At 39.2% G+C, this 14,847-nt stretch overlaps 1 protein-coding gene across 5 annotated transcripts in view; it reads left to right on the plus strand.

Annotated features, from left to right (window-relative positions):
• The first annotated feature begins 368 nt into the window (after positions 1–368).
• fam53b (family with sequence similarity 53 member B) overlaps positions 369–14,847 on the plus strand; it is a 20,133-nt gene continuing 5,654 nt past the window's right edge. Inside the window, exons 1-3 of one of the 5 annotated variants that reach the window (XM_084435128.1) lie at positions 369–712; positions 10,835–11,066; positions 12,769–12,817. In XM_084435128.1, the coding sequence (XP_084291254.1) occupies positions 10,980–11,066; positions 12,769–12,817 (136 nt within the window). In that variant the 5' untranslated portion in view covers positions 369–712; positions 10,835–10,979. Of the gene's footprint in view, positions 863–1,686; positions 2,144–9,060; positions 10,581–10,834; positions 11,067–12,768; positions 12,818–14,847 lie in introns of those variants that run through there. The other 4 variants (XM_084435129.1, XM_084435132.1, XM_084435131.1 and 1 more) reach the window with 4 other exon arrangements.

Raw genomic sequence — 14,847 nt, forward strand, 5'->3', positions numbered from 1 at the left:
TCTCATGTACAGCTGTGATAAACCTGTGATAAACTGGGATCAGGACTGGAAAAATCCTATTATAACCCATGAGTGTCAGAATCCATTAGTCTCACTGCAGGACAAATGAAAATGACAAAATGTGATTAAAAAGGCTTTCACCGAGATCTACACTTTCTCTTATGCATCCAAATACAATTATCAAGTAAAATCTCATGTCTGTTGACATTTTAACTACCCATTTATCAAAGTATCATGCTGATAGGCTACTTTTTTATTATCAGAAAGATGTAGTGTGAACTCGTTCATAAATCAGATTGATTGAACAGGGTGAGGCAAACTTTCCGTGTTGTGTGTGTGTGTGTGTGTGTGTGTGTGAATTAGTTGTTGTAATGCGTAGTAATATTGTGTGACGGGTTGGGCGAGTCCATTCAGTCGCGGGGGTGCAGCCTCTTCGATTCAATATTAAATAGTTATCATATCCGCGTCTACCTTCGTCAGGTATCGTAAGTGATGTTTCTGTGTATATTAATGCAGTTCTCGCTTGGTTGAAGGTGTTTAAAAGTGTGTTTGTGTGTGTTTTATGCTGGGCTGCGGTTCCGTGTTCCCCCGCGGCTCTCCGTGCGTGTGCGGCCGCGGGATGAAGATGATCTGAAGGACCGTATTTACCGATCCGACCCGCCGCTCGCTGTCCCGTGAGTGTTTACCGACCCGACCCGCCGCTCGCTGTCCCGTGAGTATTTACCGTGAAGTAATGGACTAATCTGCAGTGTGTTTCCCGATGTTTCGCGGGCTCGTGAGTGCGCGAGTGAGTGAGTTTCCCGCGACGCTCGCGGACGTCAGGAGCTTTTGTTCCCCGAGCGCTGGGAAACACCGAACTAAAGTCAGTCAGTTTCTCTCAACGATCATAATCACACAAATAAACTTTTCAAAACTCAAAACTTACGATCAGAGTTAAAGCTTAAACCCTGTTCGGCTCGAACCGAGACCTGAAAACTCCAATAAACTTCAGAAACCTGCTGAAAAACTATTATTCAGTATTTAAGAGTATTCAGTAGTTTAGAGTATTCTGTGGAGTTGAAGAATGAAGTGTATTTTGATTTTGTAGTATTTCCAGAGTATTCAGTATTTATGTATTCTATATAATTGAAGAATGAAGTGTATTTTGCTATTTAGTATTTTTAGAATATTCACTAATTGAGTATTCTATGTAACGTTAATTGAAGTATTAAGTATATTTTGATGTTCTAGTATTTTATAGTATGCAGTATTTTTAGAGTATTCAGTATGTTAGACTATTAAATGTAATTGAAGTATGAAGTATACTGTGATAGTGTAGTGTCCTATGAAGTATACTGTGATAGTGTAGTGTCCTATGAGGTATACTGTGATAGTGTAGTGTTCTATGAAGTATACTGTGATAGTGTAGTGTCCTATGAAGTATACTGTGATAGTGTAGTGTTCTATGAAGTATACTGTGATAGTGTAGTGTTCTATGAAGTATACTGTGATAGTGTAGTGTCCTATGAGGTATACTGTGATAGTGTAGTGTTCTATGAAGTATACTGTGATAGTGTAGTGTCCTATGAAGTATACTGTGATAGTGTAGTGTTCTATGAAGTATACTGTGATAGTGTAGTGTTCTATGAAGTATACTGTGATAGTGTAGTGTCCTATGAAGTATACTGTGATAGTGTAGTGTCCTATGAGGTATACTGTGATAGTGTAGTGTTCTATGAAGTATACTGTGATAGTGTAGTGTCCTATGAAGTATACTGTGATAGTGTAGTGTTCTATGAAGTATACTGTGATAGTGTAGTGTTCTATGAAGTATACTGTGATAGTGTAGTGTTCTCCTCAGTGTTATTAGCTGTAGCTTGAGTGTGATGAAGATGAAGAGTGTGATCAGAGCAGGAGCGGCTGTAGTCTCCGCCTGTATGAGAGCAGATTGTGTTTATCAGGTTATCAGCACTAAACCAGCGTTAATTCTGACATGCAAACGAGGGGTTTTTCACTTCTGGCTGAGTTCGCCCGTGTGAGTTTCACAGGAGGGTTTCGGTTACTGTAACTCAAGCACGATCTGCCAGTCCTCCAGTCGCTGCCGGTCTGAGTGTGTGTGTGTGTGTGTTTCTCACCTCACGCCGGCATTTTCCGCAGAACTCGGGTGAGCAGTGTGTGTAGTGAGCAGTGTGTAGTGTGTGTGGTGAGCAGTGTGTGTGGTGAGCAGTGTGTGTGGTGAGCAGTGTGTGTAGTGAGCAGTGTGAGCAGTGTGTGTAGTTAGCAGTGTGTGTAGTGAGCAGCGTGTGCATTGTGTGTAGTATGTAGTGTGTAGTGAGTGAGTAGTGTGCAGTGTGTGTAGTGAGTGAGCAGTGTGTGTGGTGAGCAGTGTGTGTGGTGAGCAGTGTGTGTGGTGAGCAGTGTGTGCAGTGTGTGTAGTGAGCAGTGTGTGTAGTGTGTGTAGTGAGCAGTGTGTGTAGTGAGCAGTGTGTGTAGTGTGTGTAGTGAGCAGTGTGTGTAGTGAGCAGTGTGTGCAGTGTGTGTAGTGAGCAGTGTGTGTAGTGAGCAGTGTGTGTAGTGTGTAGTGAGTCGTTGGGTGGTTCTGCTTGATATGTCATTGTTCGATATCACCAGAACAGGTTTTGCTGTTGTTCCTCTGACACAAGAGAGGCTGATTTGATCTTTACATAATTGTTTGTTTGCACATTGAGTGTTTAAAACCCCTGACGTGTGTGTGTGTGTGTGTGTGTGTGTTATCAGTGCTGCTGCTTCAGATGATGGCTGTTGTCTTGAGTGTGATCAGCTGACAGGCCTTTGGACTTGTGCGATTGCACTTTTCTTGCACTGCGTGTGTGTTTTGATAACTAGGTCACGTAACGCATGCGGCCGTAGACACGCACCACAGGGGAAGTTCCCATGATGAGTCACAAGACACTCTTTATGAGCCACTGGTTTCCAGTTATTGCCAGTTCCATATTCTCTGCATGTTGACATCAGGCCGAGAGCGGAAGCGCTTCATGAGATCGTGAATCACGGAGACGGACGGGAGATCTGGGAACCGGCCACTGATGAGCTTTATCCTAGTGAACCGGTCCAGTGTTAAATGGTTCATTTTCCTTTTTCCGTGCGATGAAATGCATAAAGACAGATGCTGTCGAGCTCCAGAAGTGCCTAAACTCACTCACTCATGCTTTCTGTGTCAAACAGACTGAAATTAAAGATGTCATCTGATTTAAACTGAAATCATCCCCTTCATTGCAGCGCTCAAATACTCACAATGCATTGTGGGACATCTGAATATAAGCCAAGCTCACATTTTTTACTCATGCATTTGTTGAAATGTGCTCCATGAGATCGGAGTGAAAAACAACCTAAAATTCAGTTCAGAAAAAGCATCATATGGACTGTTGTTTTCATACTTCCATTCAACGGAAAAGAGCGTCGGGAACTTTCTTCTAAACGTCTCTTTTCGTGTATGAAACCACATGATGTGCGTAAATAATGGAACAGTCTTTTTTCCTCAGAATTGCAACTTTAAAACACACAATTCTGACTTTATGACTCACAATTGTTACTTTATAACTCACAATTGTTACTTTATAACACAATTCTGACTTTAAAACATTTCTGACTTTATATCTCACAATTCTGACTTTAAAACACAATTCTGATTTTAAAACATTTCTGACTTTATAACTCACAATTCTGACTTTATAACTCACAATTCTGACTTTATAACTCACAATTCTGACTTTATAACTCACAATTGTTACTTTATAACTCACAATTGTTACTTTATAACTCACAATTCTGACTTTATAACACAATTCTGACTTTAAAACACAATTCTGACTTTAAAACATTTTTGACTTTATATCTCACAATTGTTACTTTATAACTCACAATTGTTACTTTATAACTCACAATTCTGACTTTAAAACACATTTCTGACTTTATAACTCACAATTCTGACTTTATAACTCACAATTCCGACTTTATAACTCACAATTCTGACTTTATAACTCACAATTGTTACTTTATAACTCACAATTGTTACTTTATAACTCACAATTCTGACTTTAAAACAATTCTGACTTTAAAACACATTTCTGACTTTATAACTCACAATTCTGACTTTATGACTCACAATTGTTACTTTATTACTCACAATTCTAACTTTAAAACAATTCTGACTTTATAACTCACAATTCTGACTTTATAACTCACAATTGTTACTTTATAACTCACAATTGTTACTTTATAACTCACAATTCTGACTTTATAACACAATTCTGACTTTAAAACACAATTCTGACTTTAAAACATTTTTGACTTTATATCTCACAATTGTTACTTTATAACTCACAATTGTTACTTTATAACTCACAATTCTGACTTTAAAACACATTTCTGACTTTATAACTCACAATTCTGACTTTATAACTCACAATTCTGACTTTATAACTCACAATTGTTACTTTATAACTCACAATTGTTACTTTATAACTCACAATTCTGACTTTAAAACAATTCTGACTTTAAAACACATTTCTGACTTTATAACTCACAATTCTGACTTTATGACTCACAATTGTTACTTTATAACTCACAATTCTAACTTTAAAACACAATTCTGACTTTAAAACACACAATTCTGACTTTATAACTCACAATTCTGACTTTAAAACACATTTCTGACTTTAAAACACACAATTCTGACTTTATAACTCACAATTCTAACTAACAATAACAATCCTTTAAAATCTAAAAAAAGAGCGTTGTGAACATTCTTCTAAACGTCTCTTTTTGTGTATGAAACCACATGATGTGAGTAAATAATGGAACAGTCAGCCAGCCCGTTAAAGCAGTGTTGTACTGATGATTTGGTAACGGTGTGTGTCGTTAGCTCATGTTTCTGAGCGCCAGTGTTCAGATAAGCGTGTGTGTGTGTGATCAGCGTGTGTGTTTGTGGAGAGCAGAGCACATGAATGCTTCTTTGTGTGTTTCAGCGTCTCACTCTGCTAGTTATTGCCTGGTAACACTTTAACCAGAGCTCTGCTAAACAGCGTTAGCAGTGGGACAAACTCCCACAGGCCTGTGTGTTAGAGCTTCACGTCTGCGAGCCGGAGTGCGGATAAAGTGAGGTTTTCTCCAGTGAAAAGAAACCGGTCTCTCTTTTGTGTTTATGTTAAGCGGTCGGGCAGCTGCGTCTCGTGAAAGCGTTCGCTCCTTTACGCCGCTATTGTGTAAGCTAACCGGCTCGGTCTGGCAGTGTTAGCGTGTGCGAGTCTGTGGCGGAGGAGTTGTGGTGTTCCACGGACTATAAACTCTTGGCTCGCACTGTTTGGCTTCATTTCTACATGTGTTTCACAATTGGATCTGTGATGTTTCCGTTGCCACAGAGTTGGCTGGCCTTGTGAACGCGCCCAGTTGAGTTTGGTTTGGCCCGAACGCGAGGTGGCGTCGGCTAGCAAAGCTCATATGACTAATTGATTCGCTGCAACTTCCAGAAGCCCTGAAACCCTTGCCGGGCAGGCGCTGATGGAGTCGCTGCAGGTTTACTCTATTCTGGAGGAGTTTTCCATTCACGCTTTTGGTTTTGAGAAGATTTATGTTCAGAATGAGCTGGCGTCCGCTAGGCTTGCTACGACACTCGGTGTTGACGGTGTTACATCACTTGCGCACCGGCACCGCTACACCGTTGATTTGATTTTTGGGGGGGATTTTTTCTCTTGTTAATACAATCTACAGAATGTAGTTCAGTTAGAGAACAGACACTACAATTAAGAACTGAACGTGTCTGCTTGATAACCCGTGAGCTGAACGAGAGTCGCCGCTCAGATCAGATCTCGTTAATCACGGGAGCGAGGATCTGACTGACAAGATGATGGAGGACTGTCTGGTGTCAAAGCGAAATGTAAAATCGCCTATTTAAGAATGATAGGCTAATGAACTCACCATTCAAGCAATCCGCCTCTGAGTTGGCGCTAATTTAAAAGCGAAACTAAAATGCGCACGGGCATTAATAGCGGTGTGTGTCCGCGGGCGCGGAGCGAGTGTTTCAGTGCATTCCTATAGTAGGAATTAAGTGAAAACACTCGCTCTGCTCCGCAACATTATAAAAGCCCGTGCTGACGTGCGTATTTTAGTTTCGCTTTCAAATTAGCGATTTAAAACCCCCCGCCGGTGATACCGGTATTACGGTATACTTTATATCACGTAATTCTGACTTTATAACTCGTAATTCTGACTTTATAACTCGTAATTCTGACTTTATATCACGTAATTCTGACTTTATATCACGTAATTCTGAATTTATAACTCGTAATTCTGACTTTATATCATGTAATTCTGACTTTATATCTCGTAATTCTGAATTTATAACTCGTAATTCTGACTTTATATCACGTAATTCTGACTTTATAACTCGTAATTCTGACTTTATATCACGTAATTCTGACTTTATAACTCGTAATTCTGAATTTATAACTCGTAATTCTGACTTTATATCACGTAATTCTGACTTTATAACTCGTAATTCTGACTTTATATCACGTAATTCTGACTTTATATCACGTAATTCTGACTTTATAACTCGTAATTCTGACTTTATATCACGTAATTCTGACTTTATATCATGTAATTCTGACTTTATATCACGTAATTCTGACTTTATAACTCGTAATTCTGACTTTATAACTCGTAATTCTGACTTTATAACTCGCAATTCTGACTTTATAACTTGTAATTCTGACTTTATAACTTGCAATTCTGACTTTATAACTTGTAATTCTGACTTTATATCACGTAATTCTGACTTTATAACTCGTAATTCTGACTTTATATCACGTAATTCTGACTTTATAACTTGTAATTCTGACTTTATATCACGTAATTCTGACTTTATAACTCGTAATTCTGACTTTATAACTCGTAATTCTGACTTTATAACTCGCAATTCTGACTTTATAACTTGTAATTCTGACTTTATAACTCGCAATTCTGACTTTATAACTCGCAATTCTGACTTTATAACTTGTAATTCTGACTTTATATCACGTAATTCTGACTTTATATCATGTAATTCTGACTTTATATCACGTAATTCTGACTTTATAACTCGTAATTCTGACTTTATATCACGTAATTCTGACTTTATATCATGTAATTCTGACTTTATATCACGTAATTCTGACTTTATAACTCGTAATTCTGACTTTATATCATGTAATTCTGACTTTATAACTCGTAATTCTGACTTTATAACTCGCAATTCTGACTTTATAACTTGTAATTCTGACTTTATAACTCGCAATTCTGACTTTATAACTTGTAATTCTGACTTTATATCACGTAATTCTGACTTTATATCATGTAATTCTGACTTTATATCACGTAATTCTGACTTTATAACTCGTAATTCTGACTTTATATCACGTAATTCTGACTTTATAACTCGTAATTCTGACTTTATAACTTGTAATTCTGACTTTATAACTCGCAATTCTGACTTTATAACTTGTAATTCTGACTTTATAACTTGTAATTCTGACTTTATATCACGTAATTCTGACTTTATATCACGTAATTCTGACTTTATAACTCGTAATTCTGACTTTATATCACGTAATTCTGACTTTATATCACGTAATTCTGACTTTAAAACTCGTAATTCTGACTTTATAACTCGTAATTCTGACTTTATAACTCGCAATTCTGACTTTATAACTTGTAATTCTGACTTTATAACTTGCAATTCTGACTTTATAACTTGTAATTCTGACTTTATATCACGTAATTCTGACTTTATATCATGTAATTCTGACTTTATATCACGTAATTCTGACTTTATAACTCGTAATTCTGACTTTATATCACGTAATTCTGACTTTATAACTCGTAATTCTGACTTTATAACTCGCAATTCTGACTTTATAACTTGTAATTCTGACTTTATAACTCGCAATTCTGACTTTATAACTCGCAATTCTGACTTTATAACTTGTAATTCTGACTTTATATCACGTAATTCTGACTTTATATCATGTAATTCTGACTTTATATCACGTAATTCTGACTTTATATCATGTAATTCTGACTTTATATCACGTAATTCTGACTTTATAACTCGTAATTCTGACTTTATAACTCGTAATTCTGACTTTATAACTCGCAATTCTGACTTTATAACTTGTAATTCTGACTTTATAACTCGCAATTCTGACTTTATAACTCGCAATTCTGACTTTATAACTTGTAATTCTGACTTTATATCACGTAATTCTGACTTTATATCATGTAATTCTGACTTTATATCACGTAATTCTGACTTTATAACTCGTAATTCTGACTTTATATCACGTAATTCTGACTTTATATCATGTAATTCTGACTTTATATCACGTAATTCTGACTTTATAACTCGTAATTCTGACTTTATATCATGTAATTCTGACTTTATAACTCGTAATTCTGACTTTATAACTCGCAATTCTGACTTTATAACTTGTAATTCTGACTTTATATCACGTAATTCTGACTTTATAACTCGTAATTCTGACTTTATAACTCGTAATTCTGACTTTATAACTCGCAATTCTGACTTTATAACTTGTAATTCTGACTTTATAACTCGTAATTCTGACTTTATAACTCGCAATTCTGACTTTATAACTCGTAATTCTGACTTTATAACTCGTAATTCTGACTTTATAACTCGCAATTCTGACTTTATAACTTGTAATTCTGACTTTATAACTCGTAATTCTGACTTTATAACTCGCAATTCTGACTTTATAACTTGTAATTCTGACTTTATAACTTGCAATTCTGACTTTATAACTTGTAATTCTGACTTTATCACGTAATTCTGACTTTATATCATGTAATTCTGACTTTATATCACGTAATTCTGACTTTATAACTCGTAATTCTGACTTTATATCACGTAATTCTGACTTCATATCATGTAATTCTGACTTTATATCACGTAATTCTGACTTTATATCATGTAATTCTGACTTTATCACGTAATTCTGACTTTATAACTCGTAATTCTGACTTTATAACTCGTAATTCTGACTTTATAACTCGCAATTCTGACTTTATAACTCGCAATTCTGACTTTATAACTCGCAATTCTGACTTTATAACTTGTAATTCTGACTTTATAACTTGTAATTCTGACTTTATGTCACGCAATTCTGAGATAAAAAGTCGCAATTACCTTTTTTATTTTTTATTCTGTGGCGTAAACAAGCTTCTATAGTTTGTACTTCATTACAGGCCATCATATATAAATAAAATTCCTTTCAAATTGGATAAATTCAGTTACGTGTGTCCCGAACCCCGGAGACGGATGACGGGAACGATGAGTCCAGCTGCTGCTCGTGTGAGCGAGAGTCTCTGGGGTTGGACGTGAGCGTGAGTGAACGATGATAAAGTTCCTGTAATCTGTTGTTTGTGCCCGAGGGAAATGTGCCGCTCGCCGATTGGCCTGAAGCGGGTCTTGATGTCGAGGCTCGTACCCGAGACGCTGAAGCCAGTCTCGCCCTTCAGATAGAGGCTTATCGAGTCCCATGAGCCCCGGGAGATATCAGACACACTCTGTGTGTGTGTGTGTGTGTCGCCACACGCCACATTAAACATGTCACGCACATGTGTGTCCTGTTTACACACTCCCTCTGGCCTGACGACGCCAGACACACGATAAAGGGCGATTAGATCTGCAGTCTGTAACATGTTCCTAAATGTTTCCTAAATTCTGTGTTGTTTATTTTTCTGGATTCCATTTTAATGGTATTAATCATCAAAAAGCATGTCTAGTCAAAAGAATATATAAATCATAAAGCATTAACAATAAATACGTCCCTGTAAAATCAGTTTTATTTTTTCTTAAATTCTATTGTTTCTCACTTAAATTTCATCTATTTCTCACCATTTCATCAAATTATCTGATTATTTTACTGTTTAACCCTAACCCTAACCCTTACTGTTTAACCCTCACCCTAACCCTAACCCTAACCCTAACAGAACAACAAGATCAAAAGAAGATATAACGAGCGTAACAACAAATAAAACAGAAAAATAAGAGCAGCATAGCTCAGGTCTCCCACATCTGCTCAGAGTCAGAGTTACTGGAGGAACTGGGTGTTCTGATAACCACGAGGCCACACTTATAGCAGATCACATGACCTCGAGTCCACAACACAAGCTCCTCATCATCGCCGGGTTCAGCTTGTGTTTCGCACCTTCATCATGGGCTGCTGTCAGATCTTGCTCAAAGATAAACACAAAAAGTCGAGTCTCCTTCATTTATACAGCGCTTTACCAGTATAGAGTTTGACAGCAGCTCTACAGTGATGACAGGAGATTACAGTGACAGAGAGTGTTTAGGCTTTACAGCAGATCTAGAATAAAGCTATTGTCCAGATAAAGTTAGTTTTGATTGATCCACTTCCGTTGTAAAGATCATTAGTCATTAACTATGGGGCCGCTAACACACACCGCTCTCACAGGAAACATCGACTTTAATGTGTTCTGGACGTTCATTCACACACAACAGTGTTCGGCTCGAGGACACACACTCTGAAACAGGATCCAAGGTACAAGCTTTGAATGATTATAATAATAAATAAATAAAAAGTTATCATCTCTGTGTAAACTTCAAAAACGTGAGCCTGTGAATACGCTGACGGCGTGCGCATCACGTGTTCAGTCTCTCGGTGTGTGTGTGTTAGGGATGTGTGTGTGCGCAGTGTGTCTTCAGACATCATCAGTGTATTGTTCCCTGATGTAGTTGAGGTGAACTCAAACACGTTACGCTGCTTGACGAGTCTCTCTCTTGTTCTCTCTCCAGGGTCAAGAGGTCGTCTGGAGGTCGCCGGGGTCATTCTCTCTCTCCAGGGTCAAGAGGTCGTCTGGAGGTCGCCGGGGTCAGCGCTGCACTTCTGAAGAATGAGCTTCACTCGAACTCGCCTGCACTGGAATGGACTGTGGCAAAGATGTGTGTTGCCATGGTAATTATTCACACTAAAACACTGGAAAAGAAGGCCGTGGATGATGTAACACCCGGAGAGACTCTGCCGCCGGTAAGAGACGCTTCTCTAAAGGCATCATGCATAATTTACCCTGAGTGATGATGATCTGGCGTGAGGAGTGGAGAGTCATGGGCCATTTCTGTTGTAAAAAAGTTATTAATTTAGCTAATTTATATATATATATAGAGAGCCTCTCTGGAGAAAACCGTGATGTCATCGTCCAGCTCAGCTCATATAATGGTGTCAGTGCAGGAGATCAATAATGTTGTTGAATATTAATATTATTGTTTTACTGGAAGAACAAACTGGTAACCCTCATTTAGAACAAAATCAAGACACAAAAGTTTGTTTCAGGAAAGTTTGTGTGTGACAAATGAAACAGAAAGTTTTAGCTTTACTCTACTGTCACTCTTCTAGTTATTTACCCACCGTGGCGGCTAATGCTAATGCTAATGCTAATGCATCACCAGTGCCAGAATCAGGCGGCGTGAGAGACACTCACTGTGGAGCGCTACTGGAGTTCAGTTTCACAGGCCGATCGGACTGATACTGGTCACCTGAGAGTGTGTGTGTGTGTGTGTGTGTGTGTGTGTGTGTGTGTGTGTGTGTGTGTGTGTTACACGAGTCCCAATGATTTCTGTCCTGCTCCTCCAACACTACACACACCTCGGCAATAGAATCGCCATTGGCTAGCACATTTTTTAGTTTACTCGCCAGACTGATATATATATATATATACAATAGTCAACATCTGAAGTGGATCAAAAACACAAGAACGGGTATTGTTCAGAATTCATGTATAACTTGGAAGGTTTTGATCCACTTCTAGTGTTGGCTACTGTATTTACTGATATACTCTTTTATATATTCCACCAGATCAGCTTATCTCTGTAAAATGGCCCAGCTTTTTAAATATATGACCGTACACTCTCAGCATCAGTCAATCACGCATTATATTATGATATTATGACAATCAAGCACTATTTAATGATAGAACTTTAGTAACTGGAACTAAAAGTTGGTAACCAGCCAATGAGATTTAGCCGTTTGCGCATTAGCTCCGCCCATTCCCGGAGGAGGGGATCTTCCCTAAGGCATGTCTTCTGCTCGCTCCCAAAAGCTGAATAATTCCAAATAAACTCCGTTATTTTGACAGGAAAATACAACACAGAATATGGTTTACATGTAGCTTGTTGATTCTGCCTGGTCTCTCTCTCTGTGTGTGTGTGTGTGTGTGTGTGTGTGTGTGTGTGTGTGTGTGTGTGTGTGTGTGTGTGTGTGTGTGAGAAACACAGTGAGTCGTGCGCCTTCACACCAGAGTTTACAGTTCGTCTAATACAGATACGCTGCGCATCCATTGAGCTGAACTGAAACAGATCGCTTGACGGAGAGCGAAACTCTCAAAATATATCTATGCTAAACGTGTGCTTAGCCTCTAACACACACAGACACACACACACACACACACACACACACACACACACACACACACACAGACACACAGACACACACAGACACACACACACACGCACACACACACACACACACACACACACACAGACACACACACACACACACACACACACAGACACACACGCACACACACACACACACACAGACACACACACACACACACAGGCGAGAAAAATCTAAGAATTGATTAGCCAATGGCTGATGATAGACATTGTTTAGTCGCACAGATTTACTGGCATTGTATAGTTTCCCTCTGATGTGTGTGTGTGTGTTTCCTCAGCATGAGCCGCCAGCCATGAGCCAGGCCCTCCTCTCCTGTGGAATCATGGGTAAGTGCAAAAACTCACTTCCTTCATTTGTTTCTCATCAAACAACTTTCTGTTCTGCATTTGCCCGTTCGCTCCTGTATCGCTGATCTCCACCTGCCAGCGAAACCTCTGCGTCCTCCACATCTGCTCACGCCTGATTCCCATGAGGCCGAGTTTACGTGTGTACATCATACACCACATATATCATGTAGCGGCGGTATCGCGATGTGTGCGTCCGCTCGTCTTAAAGGGACAGCACTGCTTATTTCAGCTCTCTTTCTTCTGTTGGATGATCTGTGCTTGTAATGTGTTGTTATTGTCTATGCCTCTCCTCTACACAATCAGCCCGACTGTTCTAGAATGATTCATTCTTTTCTAATAGAGATTATTCAAATCATCCGGTGAAACTGATTTATATGGCAATATATATCGCAGAAAACAGAATATGTAGCGCTGCTCAGGCCCAGCTGGGTGTGTGTGTGTCCAGAAGAACAGGAGAGCTGGAGCCCAGAAGCTCATCAATAGGGTGTTGTTCGTCGGCACCGATCACATAACGGCACATAACGCCTTGCCCACAGCAGTGCATGCTGGGTAGGCTGCTTTTGTTTTGCTGCGTGCCCACGGCCGAAGCTTTTGGGTTTGACTTGGGAAGAATCTGCTCTGAGACGAGCTTCTGCTGTCCTGAACCTGAACATGAACACATTTCTGTAGCGCTTTTCACAATACACATCGTCTCCGCTGTCTAGGTGATGTGCTCCAGACATGGACAAGATCACAGTTAGCTAAACATGTATTCATTTAAACGATGTGATATACAGGGTTCGACATTAACGCTCGTCCGGGACAGCGTTAAAAAAAGTGGAGTTTTTGAAGGGGGCGAGTGAAACGACTAGCGGGACGACTAGCGGGACGACTAGCGGGACGACTAGCCTGATTAAACCGTCAATAATCCCCCTAACGAGAGAATGGTTCTGCATGTAGTGTGAGTGCATGGCGACTGAGAGTGAGTAATAATATAAGCACACGCAAAGAAACTCAGTTAACTGTGGTAAACTAGAACTAAAGGTTTAGACTGTAGAGTGTTCATGTTCACATCATCGGGTGAAGCGGCTCGACAGTAGTCGGTCTCACGCCGCGCTCTTCACGCTAACACACTCTCAACACACAGATGTTCGGCGGCCTCCACCAATCAGACGGCTGTATTCCTGCTCAGGCACAGCTGTGTGTGTGGAGCTCGACGGGTGTTCTTCTCACGCTCAACAAACCTCTCTGATTGGAGGCTGAAGCATTTACTTGATCAGATGTGAATCTTATGCTGTGGTTTTGACACTCGTGTGATGTGTGACGCTCCTAACGCTGGTTGTAACGCGTGAGCCGCCTCCACTGACCTGTTCTCTATCATGTGCTTTTTTTCATTTATCTACTGGCTTTTATTTGATGTGCAGTGCATTAAAATGCTTGAAAAACCTCTAGTTTTGCTGTTAGATTGTAGGGCTGCACAGTTTGGGCATATATATCAAAATGGCTACAGAAATATTATTATTATTATTATTACTAAATTACTAAATAAAAACAAAATAAATTAATAATTTAAAAACGAAAAATGAAAAAAAAAAAGATAATAATAATAATAATAATATTAACACTTTAATTTTACCATTTAATATTTTTTTTAATTTTACTTTAATAAAACTGTAAAATGACAATACTAATATTAATTTCTTCATTTCAAATGTTCAACCATCAAATGTGTATTTTGACAGAAAGCCGCCGGGATTCTCCCTCTCTTCATTAACCCTAACCCTCTTCCTGCAGGCGTGACCCAAACCCTAACCATCTTCCTGCAGGCGTGACCTAAACCCTAACCCTAACCCTAACTCCTGCAGGCGTGACCTAACCCTAACCATCTTCCTGCAGGCGTGACCTAAACCCAAACCCTAACCCTAACCCTAACTCCTGCAGGCGTGACCCTAACCCTAACCCTAACTCCTGCAGGCGTGACCTAACCCTAACCATCTTCCTGCAGGCGTGACCTAAACCCAAACCCTAAC

Source organism: Rutilus rutilus (assembly GCF_951802725.1).
Source record: "Rutilus rutilus genome assembly, chromosome: 16".
Taxonomy (NCBI): Eukaryota; Metazoa; Chordata; class Actinopteri; order Cypriniformes; family Leuciscidae; genus Rutilus; species Rutilus rutilus.